This window comes from Eriocheir sinensis, chromosome 1 (assembly GCF_024679095.1).
Source record: "Eriocheir sinensis breed Jianghai 21 chromosome 1, ASM2467909v1, whole genome shotgun sequence".
Lineage (NCBI taxonomy): Eukaryota > Metazoa > Arthropoda > Malacostraca > Decapoda > Varunidae > Eriocheir > Eriocheir sinensis.
The window spans coordinates 9,020,559-9,035,429 of NC_066509.1; the positions used below are offsets into that span (position 1 = coordinate 9,020,559).

The window sequence follows — 14,871 nt, forward strand, 5'->3', positions numbered from 1 at the left end:
CTGAGGTTCCCTGCGTCCTGTGTGTCGGCTTGAGTGTTGTCCTTTAAGCGTCGAGAAATTTGGTGATGAGCCGAGTGGCGCATAATAATTATTACCATTATAAGCTGAGAATAATGAGCCGCGCGAGGGATGCTGCGAGAGACGAGGAGGGGAGGGGGAGCCGACTGGCGCGTGGGATGAAGGAGGCAGGTACTTCAGCCGCTTATTCACACACACACACACACACACACACACACACACACACACACACACACACTTCCAAACAGCCATGTATAACCCTTTCTCTATCTCTTCTTTCCCGTTTTCCCTTATTCACTCCCTTCATCCCTTTACATATCGAGTAAATTCCCCTCTTCTCCGATTTCACCACCTCCTCTTCCCCCCCTCCTCCTCCTCCTCCTCCTCCTCCCCCTGACTAACACACTCGCATTTCACAGCCTTCCCAACACACGGATAAGGAATACCTGAGCGGGTGTCGTGTTCTCCTACCTTTTATCTTTCTTTCTCACCTGCTTTCCACGTATTTTTTTTCTCCCTCTCCGCTAAGTGCGACGTTTATCATTTTGTCTTTCGTTCACTTCATTGCTTTTGCTGCGTGTGTTTTTTTTTTTTTTTTTTTCACTGGATTTTTTTTTTTTCTCCTTTTCGTGTTTAAAATTTTATGGGATTTTTTTGGGGGGAATGCATTTGTGTATTTTTTTTTCTCTCTTTCATGGTTTATATTATGCAAGTTTCTCTTTCCTGTTTATTATGCTCGTGTTTAGCATGCAAATATTTTTTTTTATACTTAATCTTATCGTCCGCTTTTATTTTTTTTTTGGCTCTGAACATTATCATACGTTCATTTACATAATCACATTTTTATTTCAAGACTATACGTTCTTTTATTTACTTTATATTCTTGACTTAATTTCGTGCACCGCGTCTCATTTATTTTCTTTAACATCATCTTGACTTATTTGCTTACAGCGCGTCACAATTTGTTTTCTTTTTAAATTATCTTGAGTTATTTTCTTGAGCTCACTTCGTCCTTGCCTTGCCTACCTACACTATTTTTCTCTTGTCTCATTCATACTCTATGACCGATATTCTTCCTCCATCCATTTTCCTCCATCCAGTTTCCTCCATTCAGTTTCCTCCATCCAGTTTCCTCCATCCAGTTTCCTCCATTCAGTTTCCTCCATTCAGTTTCCTCCATCCAGTTTCCTCCATTCAGTTTCCTCCATCCAGTTTCCTCCATTCAGTTTCCTCCATCCAGTTTCCTCCATTCAGTTTCCTCCATCCAGTTTCCTCCATTCAGTTTCCTCCATTCAGTTTCCTCCATTCAGTTTCCTCCATTCAGTTTCCTCCATTCAGTTTCCTCCATCCAGTTTCCTCCATTCAGTTTCCTCCATCCAGTTTCCTCCATTCAGTTTCCTCCATTCAGTTTCCTCCATTCAGTTTCCTCCATCCAGTTTCCTCCATTCAGTTTCCTCCATTCAGTTTCCTCCTTTTCTCTCCGTTTCCTCCATTCAGTTTCCTCCTTTTCTCTCCGTTTCCTCCATTCAGTTTCCTCCTTTTCTCTCCGTTTCCTCCATTCAGTTTCCTCCTCCGTTTTCCTCCTTTTCCTCCATTCAGTTTCCTTCTCCGTTTTCCTCCATTCAGTTTCCTCCATTCAGTTTCCTCCATTCAGTTTCCTCCATCCAGTTTCCTCCATTCAGTTTCCTCCATTCAGTTTCCTCCATCCAGTTTCCTCCATTCAGTTTCCTCCATCCAGTTTCCTCCATTCAGTTTCCTCCATCCAGTTTCCTCCATTCAGTTTCCTCCATTCAGTTTCCTCCATTCAGTTTCCTCCATTCAGTTTCCTCCATTCAGTTTCCTCCATTCAGTTTCCTCCATTCAGTTTCCTCCATTCAGTTTCCTCCATCCAGTTTCCTCCATTCAGTTTCCTCCATCCAGTTTCCTCCATTCAGTTTCCTCCATTCAGTTTCCTCCATTCAGTTTCCTCCATCCAGTTTCATCCATTCAGATTCCTCCATCCAGTTTCCTCCATTCAGTTTCCTCCATCCAGTTTCCTCCATTCAGTTTCCTCCATCCAGTTTCCTCCATCCAGTTTCCTCCATCCAGTTTCCTCCTCTTCCCTTCCTTCCTTTCAAACTATCTTCTTCCCTTCTGTTCCTTCTATGTTCTCGCTATTCCCATCTCCCTTCTTCCTCATCTCCATCGCCCTCTTCCTTATCTCTTCCTAATTCTTCTTTACCTCTTTTACACTCTTTCTATCTCCTCTCTTTCTCTTCCTCTTGCTTCATTGTTTTCTCATCACCGTCCTTTCTTTCCTTCCTCATTCCTCCCTTCTTCCCTTCCTCTCTTTTCCATTCCTCTATACTCTTGTTCCTCTTTTCTCCTCTCTCCCCACACCTGCCTTTTTTTCCCAATCTTCCTCTCTCTCCCATCCACGTTCCCTTCTTCCTCCTCATCCCTCACCTTCGTTTCTCTCTCCAGTTACCTCGTCATACTTCTTCCTTTACATTATCTTCCTTCCTTTTTTCTCTCTCCCACTCATCATCATTTCTTCCTCCTTATGCTTCACTTCCTTTCTCACACTACGTCTGTCTCCTTACTTAACACGCGTCCCTTCTCCTTCCACTCCCTTGCAACCTTCCCTCCTTTCTTCCTCTTTATCCTTCTTCATCTTCCTTCCTCTTTCTCACACCTCCTCTGGCTCTTCCCTTCTCCTTCCTCTCCTTACCTGCCTTCCTTCTTCCCCAACAGCCTCCTGCCCCTCCTCCCTTCCCTCCGTTCCTCCTCTTCCTCCTCAACAGCCTCTTCCTCCCTTTCTCCCTTCTCCCTCCTTTCCCTACCAACCTCCTCCCTTCCCTCCTTCCTCCCCAACAGCCTCCTCCTCCTCCTTCTCCTCTTCCCTTCTTCCTCTCCCTACCTTCCCTTTCTCCTCTTCCTCCTCAACAACCTCCTCTTCCTTTCTCCTTCCCAACCAACCATCTCCCTTTCCATCTTCCTCCTTCCTCCACCCCTCCCCCTGTCCTCTCCTCCACGCGTGAGACCCCTTACTAGACACACCTGTGGCTTCCCATTTGTCACCTGCCTCGCCAGACAGGTGCGACAAGACACCTGACGCAAAGCAGGTGTGACGTCCTGCTCTTACCTTCGTCCTGTAAGTTGTCCTGCGCCCGGCTGCCTCTGCGCATGCGTCAACGAAAACGGGGCAAGATACGGAAGGCCTCTAGCGTTTCGGCCACTTTGCATATTATACTCGTGTTCTTATCATTATTTTTTTTCTTTACTTTTTTTTGGGTTGTTTTCCGGCTTGTTAGTCTAGTGTGTGTATATAAGTGTGTGTGTGTGTGTGAAACCGTTCTGCTGTATAGTATCAATTTCTTCCCTTTCCGTCCATTTTCTCTCTATTTCCCTCTTCATTTTAACCAACCAAGTGAGAAAAAAAAAAGAAACAGAATAGTCACAAACAACATATTCCAGGTCAGGTCACATCAGGTCAGACCAAATACCCAATGCCTGTAGCCTCAGTCTCCCAACCAAAAAACAAAAGAAAATGCAAAAAAAAAAAATCCCTTTACCCCTTATAAGAGTCCCCCTTAATCATCCCTTCTGACGCCCCTTGGACCCTCCCCCCTTACACACCCTTGGACCCTTTTATGCCCTAATTCATTTCCTCTTTCAAACGGCCGCACGAGTCCAAAAACCAAAGCATTAACAGACTCACAAACAAACAAAACAAACAAACAAACGGGAAGAATGAAAAGAGAGTTTGTTTTTAGACACGAAGAAAATGTGAAGGAGAAGGAGGAGGAGGAGGAGCCAGCTGGGTTTACCTCCCTTAATTACTTGAAGGGAGGCCAAGCGCAAAGTTGACCTGCGAAGGGAGGAGGAGGAGGAGGAGGAGGAGGAAGAGGAAGAGGAAGAGGAAGAGAAAGAAGAAGAAGAAGAAGAAGAGAAAGACACAGAAGGAGGTGGAAAGAGAGAAAGGGAGATGTAAAAATAGAAAAAAAAGGATAAAAAAGAAAATAAGGGAGATAAAGAAATACACACACACACACACACACACACACACACACACACACACACACACACACACACACACACACACACACACACACACACACACAAAACCGACCCCCGCTGCAACAAAGAACGAAGGAGAAAGAAAAAAGGGGACAATAAAGAAGGAATTAGAGAGAAAAAAAGGGACGATAAAGAAGGGGAACAACGAGTATTAATGAAGTCACAAGTCGACGTGTAATCAAGGCGGGAAAAAATAAAACGAGAAAAAAAGTAAAAAAAAAAAAAGTATTCCAGGACCCCCCAAAAAAAGAGCGGTGGGGCAAAAAAAACTGAGATTATCGCAAAGTCAAATTTACGCGCTGAAAAAAAAAAAGATAAAAGATAAGAAAATAAATAAACCGCGTGACAAGGAAATGGAAGCAGTTTAATGATGATGATGATGATGATGAAGATGAAGAAGAAGAACAATAACTAGAACAATAACAAGAATAACAAGAAAAAGAAAAAGATGAACAAGAAGAAGAAGAAAAAGAAGAACAAGAAGAACAAGCAGAAGAAAAAGAAGATGATGAAGAAGAAGAACAAAAACAAGAAGAAGAACAAGAAGAAGAAGAAAAAGAAGAACAAGAACAAGAAAAAGAAGATGAAGAAAAGAAGAAGGCAAACTTAACAAAATACTATAAAATTAAGGTTTCAAAAAAGATACAAGGTTGAAGGAGGTACAGAGAGGAGGAGGATTAGGATAACGAGTGGATAAAGAGGATAATAATGAGATGGAAGAAAAGAAAAACGAGTAAGAAGCGAAAGACAGAGGAGGAAGAGAAAAAGCAAAAAAAAAAAAAAGGAAAAATAAGACAAGAAGAAACGAAGAAGAGGAAAAAACATGATAGTAATGAGGGAATAAAGAGGATGAGAATGACATGGAAGGAAAGAAAAAAGTAAAAGAGAAAATAGGAGGAGGAGGAATAGTAAAAAAATAAAGGACAAGAAGTAAAGAAGAAACAGGAGGAGGAGGAGAAGGAGGAGGAGGAGGAGGAAGAGGAGGAGATACAGCAATAAGGAAGCAAATATACAAAAAAAAAAAAATAAGAACAAGAAGAGGAGGGAGATAAAAAAGAGGTAACGATGATGATGATGATAATGATGATGATGATGGTGAATATTAAGCACGAAAAAAAAGAGCATAATATTAAGTGCCAAGAAAGAGAATAAAAAACAGTATAAGAAGAAAAAGTGGAGGAGGAGGAGGAGGAAGAAGACGAAGAGGAGGATAAGCATAATGTAAAAACTGGAAAAAAGACGAAGAAAAAGGAGGAAGGAAGGAAGATGAGAACATAATGAAGGAAAGGAGATAAGGAGGAAAGGAGCAAGAAGTTAGAAGCAGGAGGAGGAGGAGGAGGAGGCAACATTATGAGAGAAAGGAGATAAGCAGGAACAGGACAAGAAGTTAGCAGCCAAAGGAGGAGACGAAGAAGGAATAATAATAAGGAAGATGAGGAAGAAGAAGAAGAAGAAGAAGAAGAACACGATGATGATGATGATGATGATGATGACGAGGAGGAGGAAGAGGAGAAGGAGGATGAGGAGGAAGAGAAGGAGAAAGAAGAAGAAAAAGATGATGAAGAAGAGGAGGAGGAGGAGGGGAAGGATAAAAAAGAAAAAGATTAAGACGAAGAAGAAGATGAAAACGACCGATAATGATGAAGTAAAAGAAGAAACAAGAAAAAAAGATGATGGCAATGCTGATGAAGATGATGAAGAGGAGGAGGAGGAAGAGGAGGAGGAGGAGGAGGAGGAGGCAGGGCTGCATTAATCCTCATAATCCCGCGCAGGCCAGGCCGGTACCGATAAAACTACGGATTATAACCAGGAGGAAGCCGTGATTGGACCCCACCTGGCCACACCTGAGGGGAGGGGGAGAGGTAGGGAGGGAGGGACCGCGGAAGGGAGGAATGGGTTAAGGTAGGTGAGATGTAATGAGGGAAGGAGGTGAGAGCAAGGTAGGGATGAGGAAAGTAGGGTAAGGAGAAGGGAAGCGAGAGAGGGAAAGGATGGGTAGGTGATGTGGGGGAGGAACCGAGGCTGGAAGGAAAGGGTTGAGGCAGGTGAAATGTAATGAGGGAAGGAGGTAAGAGGTAGGCAAGAAGGAGGAGGGAGGCGAAAGGTAGGCAAGAGGGAGGGAAGGAAGGGAGAAATGGTTGGAGGTGGGAAATAGCCAAGGGAAAGGAGGGAGGGGGACAGTAAGGAGGGAAACTCTAAGGGAGGGAGAAACGAGGTAAGAGGTAGGGTGAGGAAGTAGACAAGGAAGAGGAGGAAAGAAGGGAGAAAGAAAGCAGATAAGAAGGAAGGAAGGAAGAAAGAAGAAAATTAGAAGAGGGAGAAATGAGGTGGAGAGTAAATAAGAAGTAGGAAGGAAGGAAGGAGGAGGAAAGAAGGACAGAAAAGAGGAAACTAGGGAAAGGAAGAGAAAGGAAACAAATAAGAAAGGAGGAAAAAGATGAAGGAAAGGGAGGGAAAGGATTCATTGAAGGAACAAAAAAAAACAAGGATTGAAACGGTTGCTGCTGGAAGGTCAGGTAAAGGCAAGGTTAGCATGGAGGCGGCTGAAAAGGGAAAAGGGGGCGGCTAGGGGTGATTAAAGGGGGGGAAGGGAGAAAAGGGGCGAAGGGGTGATTAAAGAGGGAAGGAAAAAAAAGGAGTAGAGGCCAAAAACTCTAAAAAATACATACGAAGGAGGGAGAAAAATAGGATAATTATGTAGGGGAAAGAGAGAAGGTGGAGTGGGAGAGAAAAAGAAGGAAAAGTTAAAAAAAAAGGATATATTAGTAAGTCTCTCTCGCACCCAGAAACCCTTGCTTGCCTCCTTCCCTCCGTTCCTCCGATGGCTTCTCCGTCCACGAGGAAGCACCTGTCACCGCCAAGACTTCCTCCTCCACTAGAGAGAGAGAGAGAGAGAGAGAGAGAGAGAGAGAGAGAGAGAGAGAGAGAGAGAGAGAGAGAGAGAGAGAGAGAGAGAGAGAAGGGGAGAGGAGGGGAGGAGGAAGGAGAAAGTCGTAAGTGTAAAGTATCTGGGTTGGAAAAGAAAAAGAGAAACATATAAGAGAGAGAGAGAGAGAGAGAGAGAGAGAGAGAGAGAGAGAGAGAGAGAGAGAGAGAGAGAGAGAGAGAGAGAGAGAGAGAGAGAGAGAGAGAGAGAGAGAGAGAGAGAGAGAGAGAGAGAGAGAGAGAGTGGGGGGGACGTAGATTAAAATGCATGCGAAATGAAAACGACCGAGAAACGAACTAAACGACAGCGACACAAGAAGGAGTAAACAAAAAAGATATTATTTATTGATCCACGTATGTGTGTCTCTATTTGTTTACATTGCTATCTATCTGTCTCTATCTGCCTATGTGTGGATGGATAGGGAGGGACAGTGGATGGAGGAAGGGAGGGAAGGGAGTGCCAGATGAGGGAAGGGAGGGAATGCCAAGGAAGGGAGGGAAGGGAGTGCCAGATGAGGGAAGGGAGGGAATGCCAAGGAAGGGAGGGAAAGGAGTGCCAGATGAGGGAAGGGAGGGAATGCCAAGGAAGGGAGGGAAAGGAGTGCCAGATGAGGGAAGGGAGGGAATGCCAAGGAAGGGAGGGAAAGGAGTGCCAGATGAGGGAAGGGAGGGAATGCCAAGGAAGGGAGGGAAGGGAGTGCCATGAGATGGGAAGGGAGGGAATGCCAAGGAAGGGAGTGCCAGGCGAGGGGAGGGATGGAGAGAAGGGAGTACCAGGGAAGGGAGGGCCAGGCGAGGGAAGGGAGTGCAAAGGGAGGGAAGGGAGTGCCAGGGGAGGGAAGGGAGTGCCAGGGGAGGAAAGGGAGGGAAGGGAATGACAGTGGAGGAAGGAAAGGGAGGCGGTTTTCTAGATATGATTTTTATTGTCTCTACCATAATAAAAGGAAGCGAATAATATAGTAAAAGACACAGAGGCAAACAGACAGACAGGCAGACAGACCGACAAGATGGTGGGAGCGGCGAGTAGCGGTTTTTTTTTTTTTTTTTTTTTTTTTTTTTACTCCTGTTGTTGCCCTTGAGCCGTATTCTTTGATGTAAAAAAAAAAACAGACCGGGAGAGGGGCTGGGGCAGACAGATGAGCAGATAAACATATGGATACACAGATACACAAATAGATAGGTTGGCGGACGGGTGGGTACATAGATTGACAGAGTAACAGATAGATAATACTTAGACAAATAGATAAATAAAGTCAGAAATACATAGATACCGTCAAAAGGAAAAAAAAGATTGACATTATATAAATTGAAACCTACATATGCAGAGATACACACACACACACACACACACACACACACACACACACACACACACACACACACACACACACACACACAGACGGTAGGAAAACGAAATAATAACGAAAAATACATCTTGACAAACAGAAGAAAACGAGGGACAGAGTGAAGGAACGAGGGAGGGGGACGACTTGGAGAAGGAGAGGTAAGGAGAGTGAGGCAAAGAGGGATGGAGAGAAGACATGGGAGAGAGAGAGATGGAAGGAAGGGTGGGAAGAGAAGTGGAAAGTGAGTGGATGGAAGAGTCAGAGGAAAGGAACATGTGGAGGAGGAAGAGAAGAGAGTGCTTAAGAGAGGAATGCATGGACGAAGAGTGGAGGATAGAGAAGAGTATTAAGGAAAGGAAGAAGGAAGAAACTAAATAAATGAAGGAAGTAGGAAGGTTGTAGGAAAGGAAGAAAATGAAGAAGAATGATGAAGGTGAAAAGGAAATGTGAAGACGGAGTAGGAGACGGACAGAAGAAGGAAAAGAAGGAATGTAAGTAGTGCGAAGGAGGAATGAAGGAAGAAATAAAGAGAAGGAGGAGGAGAAGGGAAAGAGAAAAGGAGAAAAAAAACGAAAGAAAGGAGAGAGAGAGAGAGAGAGAGAGAGAGAGAGAGAGAGAGAGAGAGAGAGAGAGAGAGAGAGAGAGAGAGAGAGAGAGAGAGAGAGAGAGAGAGAGAGAGAGAGAGAGAGAGAGAGAGAGAGAGAGAGAGAGAGAGAGAGAGAGAGAGAGAGAGGAACATTGACGGCAAAAACAGACAGAGAGAAAGAAGAAAAAGAGAAAGGTACGAGTCGTGTGGAGGAGGAAAGAAGGAAGAAATGGAGAGAAGGAGGGACAGTGGATGGAAGGAGGGTGGGAAGAGGAGGACGGAGGAGAGAGGGAGGGAAGGGACAGTGGAGGTAGGTAGGGAGGGTAGGAGGGAAGGGAGTGCCAGGGGAGGGGGGGAGGGAGTGCCAAGGGAGGGGGGGGGGAAGGGAGTGCCAAGGGATGGGGGGGAAGGGAGGCGTTTCCTTCTGGTGACAAATGGTGCCAATTTTCTCTTAATGCCGTAAGTATCGATTTCCAGCGAGCGGGGAGGACAAGAAGTGGCTGGGGAGAGGATTTGGGGAGGGGAGAGGGGAGGAGAAGGAGGAGGAGGAGGAGAAGAGACAGGAGTAAGGGGAGACGAGGAGAGACAGGGGTGAGGGAGAGGTGGTTGCAAGGAGAGGGAAAGAAGGAGGAGGGGAAAAAGAGGAGGAGGAGGAAGAGATTGAAGGAACAGGGAATATAGATCTTCTTTCAGAGTGTTTTGGCTACAGAGACAAAATAAAATGGAAGATTGTCAAGAAATGTTGGAGGAGGGAGAGGAGGAGGAGGAGGAGATGACGGTGGCGGTGGTGTTGATAAAGGAGGAAGACGAAGATGATGAAGGAGTGGATTGAATATGAAGTGAGAAAGTGAAAGGCACGTCTGGGGAACGTGATGGACGGGGAAAATGAAATGAATGTGAATTAGGCAACGAGTGGTGTGTGTGTGTGTGTGTGTGTGTGTGTGTGTGTGTGTGTGTGTGTGCAAGTTTAAGGTACACGAGAGAGAGAGAGAGAGAGAGAGAGAGAGAGAGAGAGAGAGAGAGAAATTTGAATCCTTTCCCTCACTTCCATATTCCGACTCTCCTTCCTTCACTGGTTCCCTCTCTTATTCCCTCTTCTCCTCCTCCTCCTCCTCCTCCCACGCCAGGGCAGACCACACAATCCCTTCACCAGTCAGCTAAAAGCCAAATATAATCCCCACCAATCAGAACAAGTTTCGAGATGGAATGTGAATCAGCCCACACGTCAAATCTCATCCCTTAATTCTGACCGTCGGGACCCTGATGGCCCGGCGACGCTCAAGGCTGGAGTCAATCAGGGGCATTCAGGAGCAGTGTTATCCCATTAGACTCAACCTGCACCTGCACCTGCTCCTCCTCCTCCTCCTCCTACCACTCCTCCTCGTAGCCCTGCTGTTGCTGTTGCTGCACGGACCAACTGCACACAGCTCACAGCTCTCGTGTTCTCTCGGTCAGGGGTAAAGGAACGGGGGGGAGGGGGTGAAGGCTGGAAGTGACATGGTGTCTGCCAGCTGTTGGAGGGGCGGAGGGGGGGTAGGGGTGGAGGTGCTGCTTAATACGTGGAAGAGGATCAGTAACGGGTGAGCGTCGCGGATTTCAGCATCTTCATCGCCTAATGTTCCTAATGCCGCCACCTTCCCCCACAGGTGCAGCTGACTATCCGCACCCTGCCGGAGCTGCCCGCCGGCGCCAAGTACCAGTGTGTGTGGGGTTCTGCGCCCCCCGAGGACGGGCTGGTGACCGCCTCGGGACTGACGTGCGCCACACCCGCGCCGCAACACCGCCCGCCCATCGCCGCCCACCATGACCACGTGCTGGTGCCACTCGCCGTCCGCTCCAGCGAGACCAATAAGGACTTCGTCTCCCGAAACTTTGCCTTCTACGACTGTAGCCGCCACAACACGTGCGGCAGCTGCGTGCGGAGCAACTGGGCGTGCAACTGGTGTGTGTACGAGAACACCTGCACGCACAACGCCTCCTCCTGCACAAGGATCATGATCTCGGGAGAAAACGTAAGTACAGGAGTTCAAAAAGATTCGTCCACGCGAGTCATGTGGGATATAACAGCGGTGAAGCAGCCGAGTGTTGCTGTGACTGGCGGCGTCCTGACCCATGCTTTCCCTCCCCAGAACCCCGCCCAGCTGGCGACGCACGGAGCCGGGTACTGTCCAAGGTTCTGGCCGGAACAGAACCAGCTATTAGCGGCGGACGGGGCCACGTCCGAGCTAGTGCTGCTGGTGGAGAACCTGCCGGTGCCGCGCGCCAACCAGCTGGGCTTCCAGTGTGTGGTGAGCGTGGAGGGCGCCACCATGAAAGTCGCCGCCAGGGTGGTGGGGAACGAAGAAGACCTGGAAGACGATGGTGGCGGGGGAGACCCCACCACCGCCGCCACGTCAACGTACCCCCTGCAGAACCGGTGGGTGCAGCGCGTGGTGTGCGAGCCCACCGTGTATCGCTACGAGTCCCCCGAGGGCGGGTACGAGGCGCGCGTCACGCTGGTGTGGAATCGTGACCACGTGGTGGACGCGCGGCCGCTGACGCTGTACAAGTGCGGCGTGCTGGGCGCGCATCGCGGCCACCACGACTGCTCGCTCTGCGTCACGCGGCACCCGCGCTACCGCTGCACCTGGTGCGGCGCCTCCTGCCGCTACGCCCCGCACTGCCCCGTGGCTGCCGCCGCCTCCTCAGCCGCACTGCAGCGCCCACCCGAGGAGGAGGCTCACAGCGGCCAGTGCCCTGCGCCCAGGATAGACCTGGTGAGTACTCTACCATTATCTCTTGTGGGCGATGGGGAGGATGGGGGGTCATAATAGCGGCGCTGCCTCCAACTCGTCACTGGACATCATAGGTCCAATTGGTAAATAAATCCTTTATGTTCTGCTGTCACCCCCCCCCCTCACCCCCCCCACACACACTGGTAAAATATGCAACATCCTTCCCTCCCCCCACCTCACCACCACCACCACTACCCAGCTGCAGCAGTAGGCTAGCTTGTGAGCATCGTCGTGATCCTAAACACGCCCGACTGTCCCTCACGACGTTGTTCAGGCACACCCACAAACAGCCATCCACAACAGTAACAAAGACTCGCCACATAGGCTGCCGAATGACTCTTAAGCACGGCGGGCGTAGGGCGGCCCAGCAACCCTCTTGGCCGCAGGAGACCACGACCCACATTATGCCCCAAACCTGAACATGTCTAATTATCATTTTCTTGCGAGGAACAAGTTTGCACAGATGATGATGAGGGAGAGGAAAGAACTGGGAATGGAAGAGGAATACTAGGGAGGAAAAAGAAATGGAAGAGAAGAGAACAGAACAAAACCAGCTTGAACGAGTAAAAGATCACGATGGATACATTTCATAATTAAAAAAAAAAGAAAAATAAGGCGATGAAAAAATAAGAATGTTTGTAAAGGGAAAGGGAAACCTGAAATTGAGAGAGAGAGAGAGAGAGAGAGAGAGAGAGAGAGAGAGAGAGAGAGAGAGAGAGAGAGAGAGAGAGAGAGAGAGAGAGAGAGAGAGAGAGAGAGAGAGAACGAGCACCGCCAACCTACCATATAAAGAATATGTGACAAGAAGTGGAGATGTAAGAGGAGGAAGAGGAGGGGAAGGGAACAGAGAGAGAGAGAGAGAGAGAGAGAGAGAGAGAGAGAGAGAGAGAGAGAGAGAGAGAGAGAGAGATGAAAGCATGAGAGGAGAGGAAGAGGAGAGATGACGGGCTTGAGCAATAACTAACGAGATCAAAGGCAACATGTAGCACACAGAAACATTTATCTTAGCTTCCCTTCCTCTCGCCGTTTCCCGTTTTCCTTCCCTACCAGTCATACTCTCCCTCCTCCTCCCTAGTTTCCTTCCTCTCTCCCTTTATCCCTCTTCCACCTACGTTTCTATCCAGCCCTCCCCTCGCCCTTGTCCGTTCCCTTACTTCCTCTCTCCTCTTATCTCTCCGTCCCTCTTCCTCTTCCTACTTCTACCCAGTCAGACCTTGCTCTTTACTCTCTCGCTCTCTATCCCTCTCTCGCTCCAGCTGTCCTCCCCTCTCCCTCGTCCCTCAGATTATGCATCACAAACTAACAATACCACTCGCTCTGCAACACATAGTTTTCCACCGTCATGAATATACACGCAACTGATACTACGAATTTCCCGAGCGTTCAGAGTCATCCGTGAATGCATGAAAACAGCAACATAACCCGCACAATTGAGACGTATTTCAATCCCTCCCTCCAGAGTTTGTTTCGGAAAATACACCCACTGCTGCTACTATGACTCTCTCTCTCTCTCACGCACGCGCACACACGGTAAAACTTTATATTATGTTTTATTTTCATTTTGTGGCCATTCTGGCGGTACTCTTTTTAAATGTCCTCGTTGTTGTTGTTGTTGTTGTTAAAGTTGTTGTTATTAGTTTTTTTTTCTAATATTTGGTGATTTCTCTTTCCTCTGATTTTCTCCTCAGCATTTTATTACTGTTTTTTTTTCTTCCCCCTCTTATTTTTTCAAGTTCCCTTTAGATTTGTTTTCTGTTTCCTTCCTTATTTTTTTTGTTGTTGTTGTTGATGTCTTATACAGTGGTTATTGTTTGTTATAAGGGGTGGTATTTTTGTTGAAGATTTTTTGTTTGTTCTGTTCAGTGGAAAATGACTGTGTATGGAATTATAATATGATTAGTTTTTTTTTTTTCTACTGCCGTTTGGGTGTTCTTTGTTTTTTGTTTGTTTGTTTGTTTGTTTCAGGGGTGTTTATTTTTTTTTCGTTCCATTTTCATTTTTTTTTAATCCTTCTTTCATGTTTTGTTCCTTCTTTACTTTTTTGTTCCTTCTTTCATTTTTGTTCATCTTCATTTTTGGGGGATGATCAACTCTCCTTCGCTGCTTTAATCTGTCCTTATAATTTTGGCATTGATATTGTAATCTGCCACAATTTTAATTAAGGCCAAGTTTTATGTATTGTGCGTGTGTGTGTGTGTATGTGTGTGTGTGTGTGTTTGTGACAGTCAGCTGAACACAATTTTTTCCTCCAATGAGCAAGAATGTAAATTTGAACCCTCTCCTCCTCTTCGTCCTCCCTTTTTTTTATCTACTCTCTCTCTCTCTCTCTCGCCTGTGACCATTTCTACCTTTCCTAGCATTAACTCTGCCAAATAACTACTACTACTACAACTACTACTACTACTACTACTACTACTGCCAGAACTACTACTACGACCATCGCTTCCACCACTACTCCCACCACTACTACCTCTACTATTGCTACCAGCACCTCGTAAAAGATAAAATGATGATGGTTATAAAAAGCAGTTACGAGGGTGACTAAAATGGGAAGGGATTATTAAATATTTCATCCACACACACACACACACACACACACACACACACACACACACACACACACACACACACACACACACACACACACACAGGCACACCGTTATTAACACGACTATTCACATAACCATTATACGTACAAATATAAGCAAATACAATTACTTTTTTTTTTTAACCCTAAACGATAAAACTTCCATTGTGTAACTGCTCACTGCGTAACCTATGTAGGCATGTCGCTTTTATGGGAGGGGGGGGGGAGGGAAAAGGAGAGAAGGGGGAGAGGGGAGGGCCAGAGACAGGAGGAGGAGGAGGAGGAGGAGGAAGGGACTGAGGAATAGAGGTGTTATTAATATTTTTTTCGGCGTTGCATCAGCGTTATTAGTCACGTTCTGAACAAATGACGGTCGTAACTTTCAAGTTTGCACGACATAAAGCCATTTTGATTATCCTGAAACCTATTAACGCTTATCCTATGGGTCATTTGAGTGGCGGGGGGGAGGGAGGGAGGCAGGTGTTGATGAGGGGGAGAGGAAGGGAGGGGGTGGAGAGAGGTAGGGGGAGCAGGGTGGGAGGGCTGGAAAGGGAGGGGCGAGGATAGTGTTGGACT

At 46.9% G+C, this 14,871-nt stretch overlaps 1 protein-coding gene across 3 annotated transcripts in view; it reads left to right on the forward strand.

Annotated features, from left to right (window-relative positions):
- Positions 1 to 14,871, forward strand: part of LOC126987108 (plexin-B-like) — a 224,008-nt gene that overhangs the window by 168,952 nt on the left and 40,185 nt on the right. For all 3 annotated transcript variants that reach the window (XM_050843929.1, XM_050843982.1, XM_050843844.1), the window contains 2 exons: positions 10,581 to 10,946; positions 11,064 to 11,690. In XM_050843929.1, the coding sequence (XP_050699886.1) occupies positions 10,581 to 10,946; positions 11,064 to 11,690 (993 nt within the window). The remainder of the gene's footprint in view (positions 1 to 10,580; positions 10,947 to 11,063; positions 11,691 to 14,871) is intronic.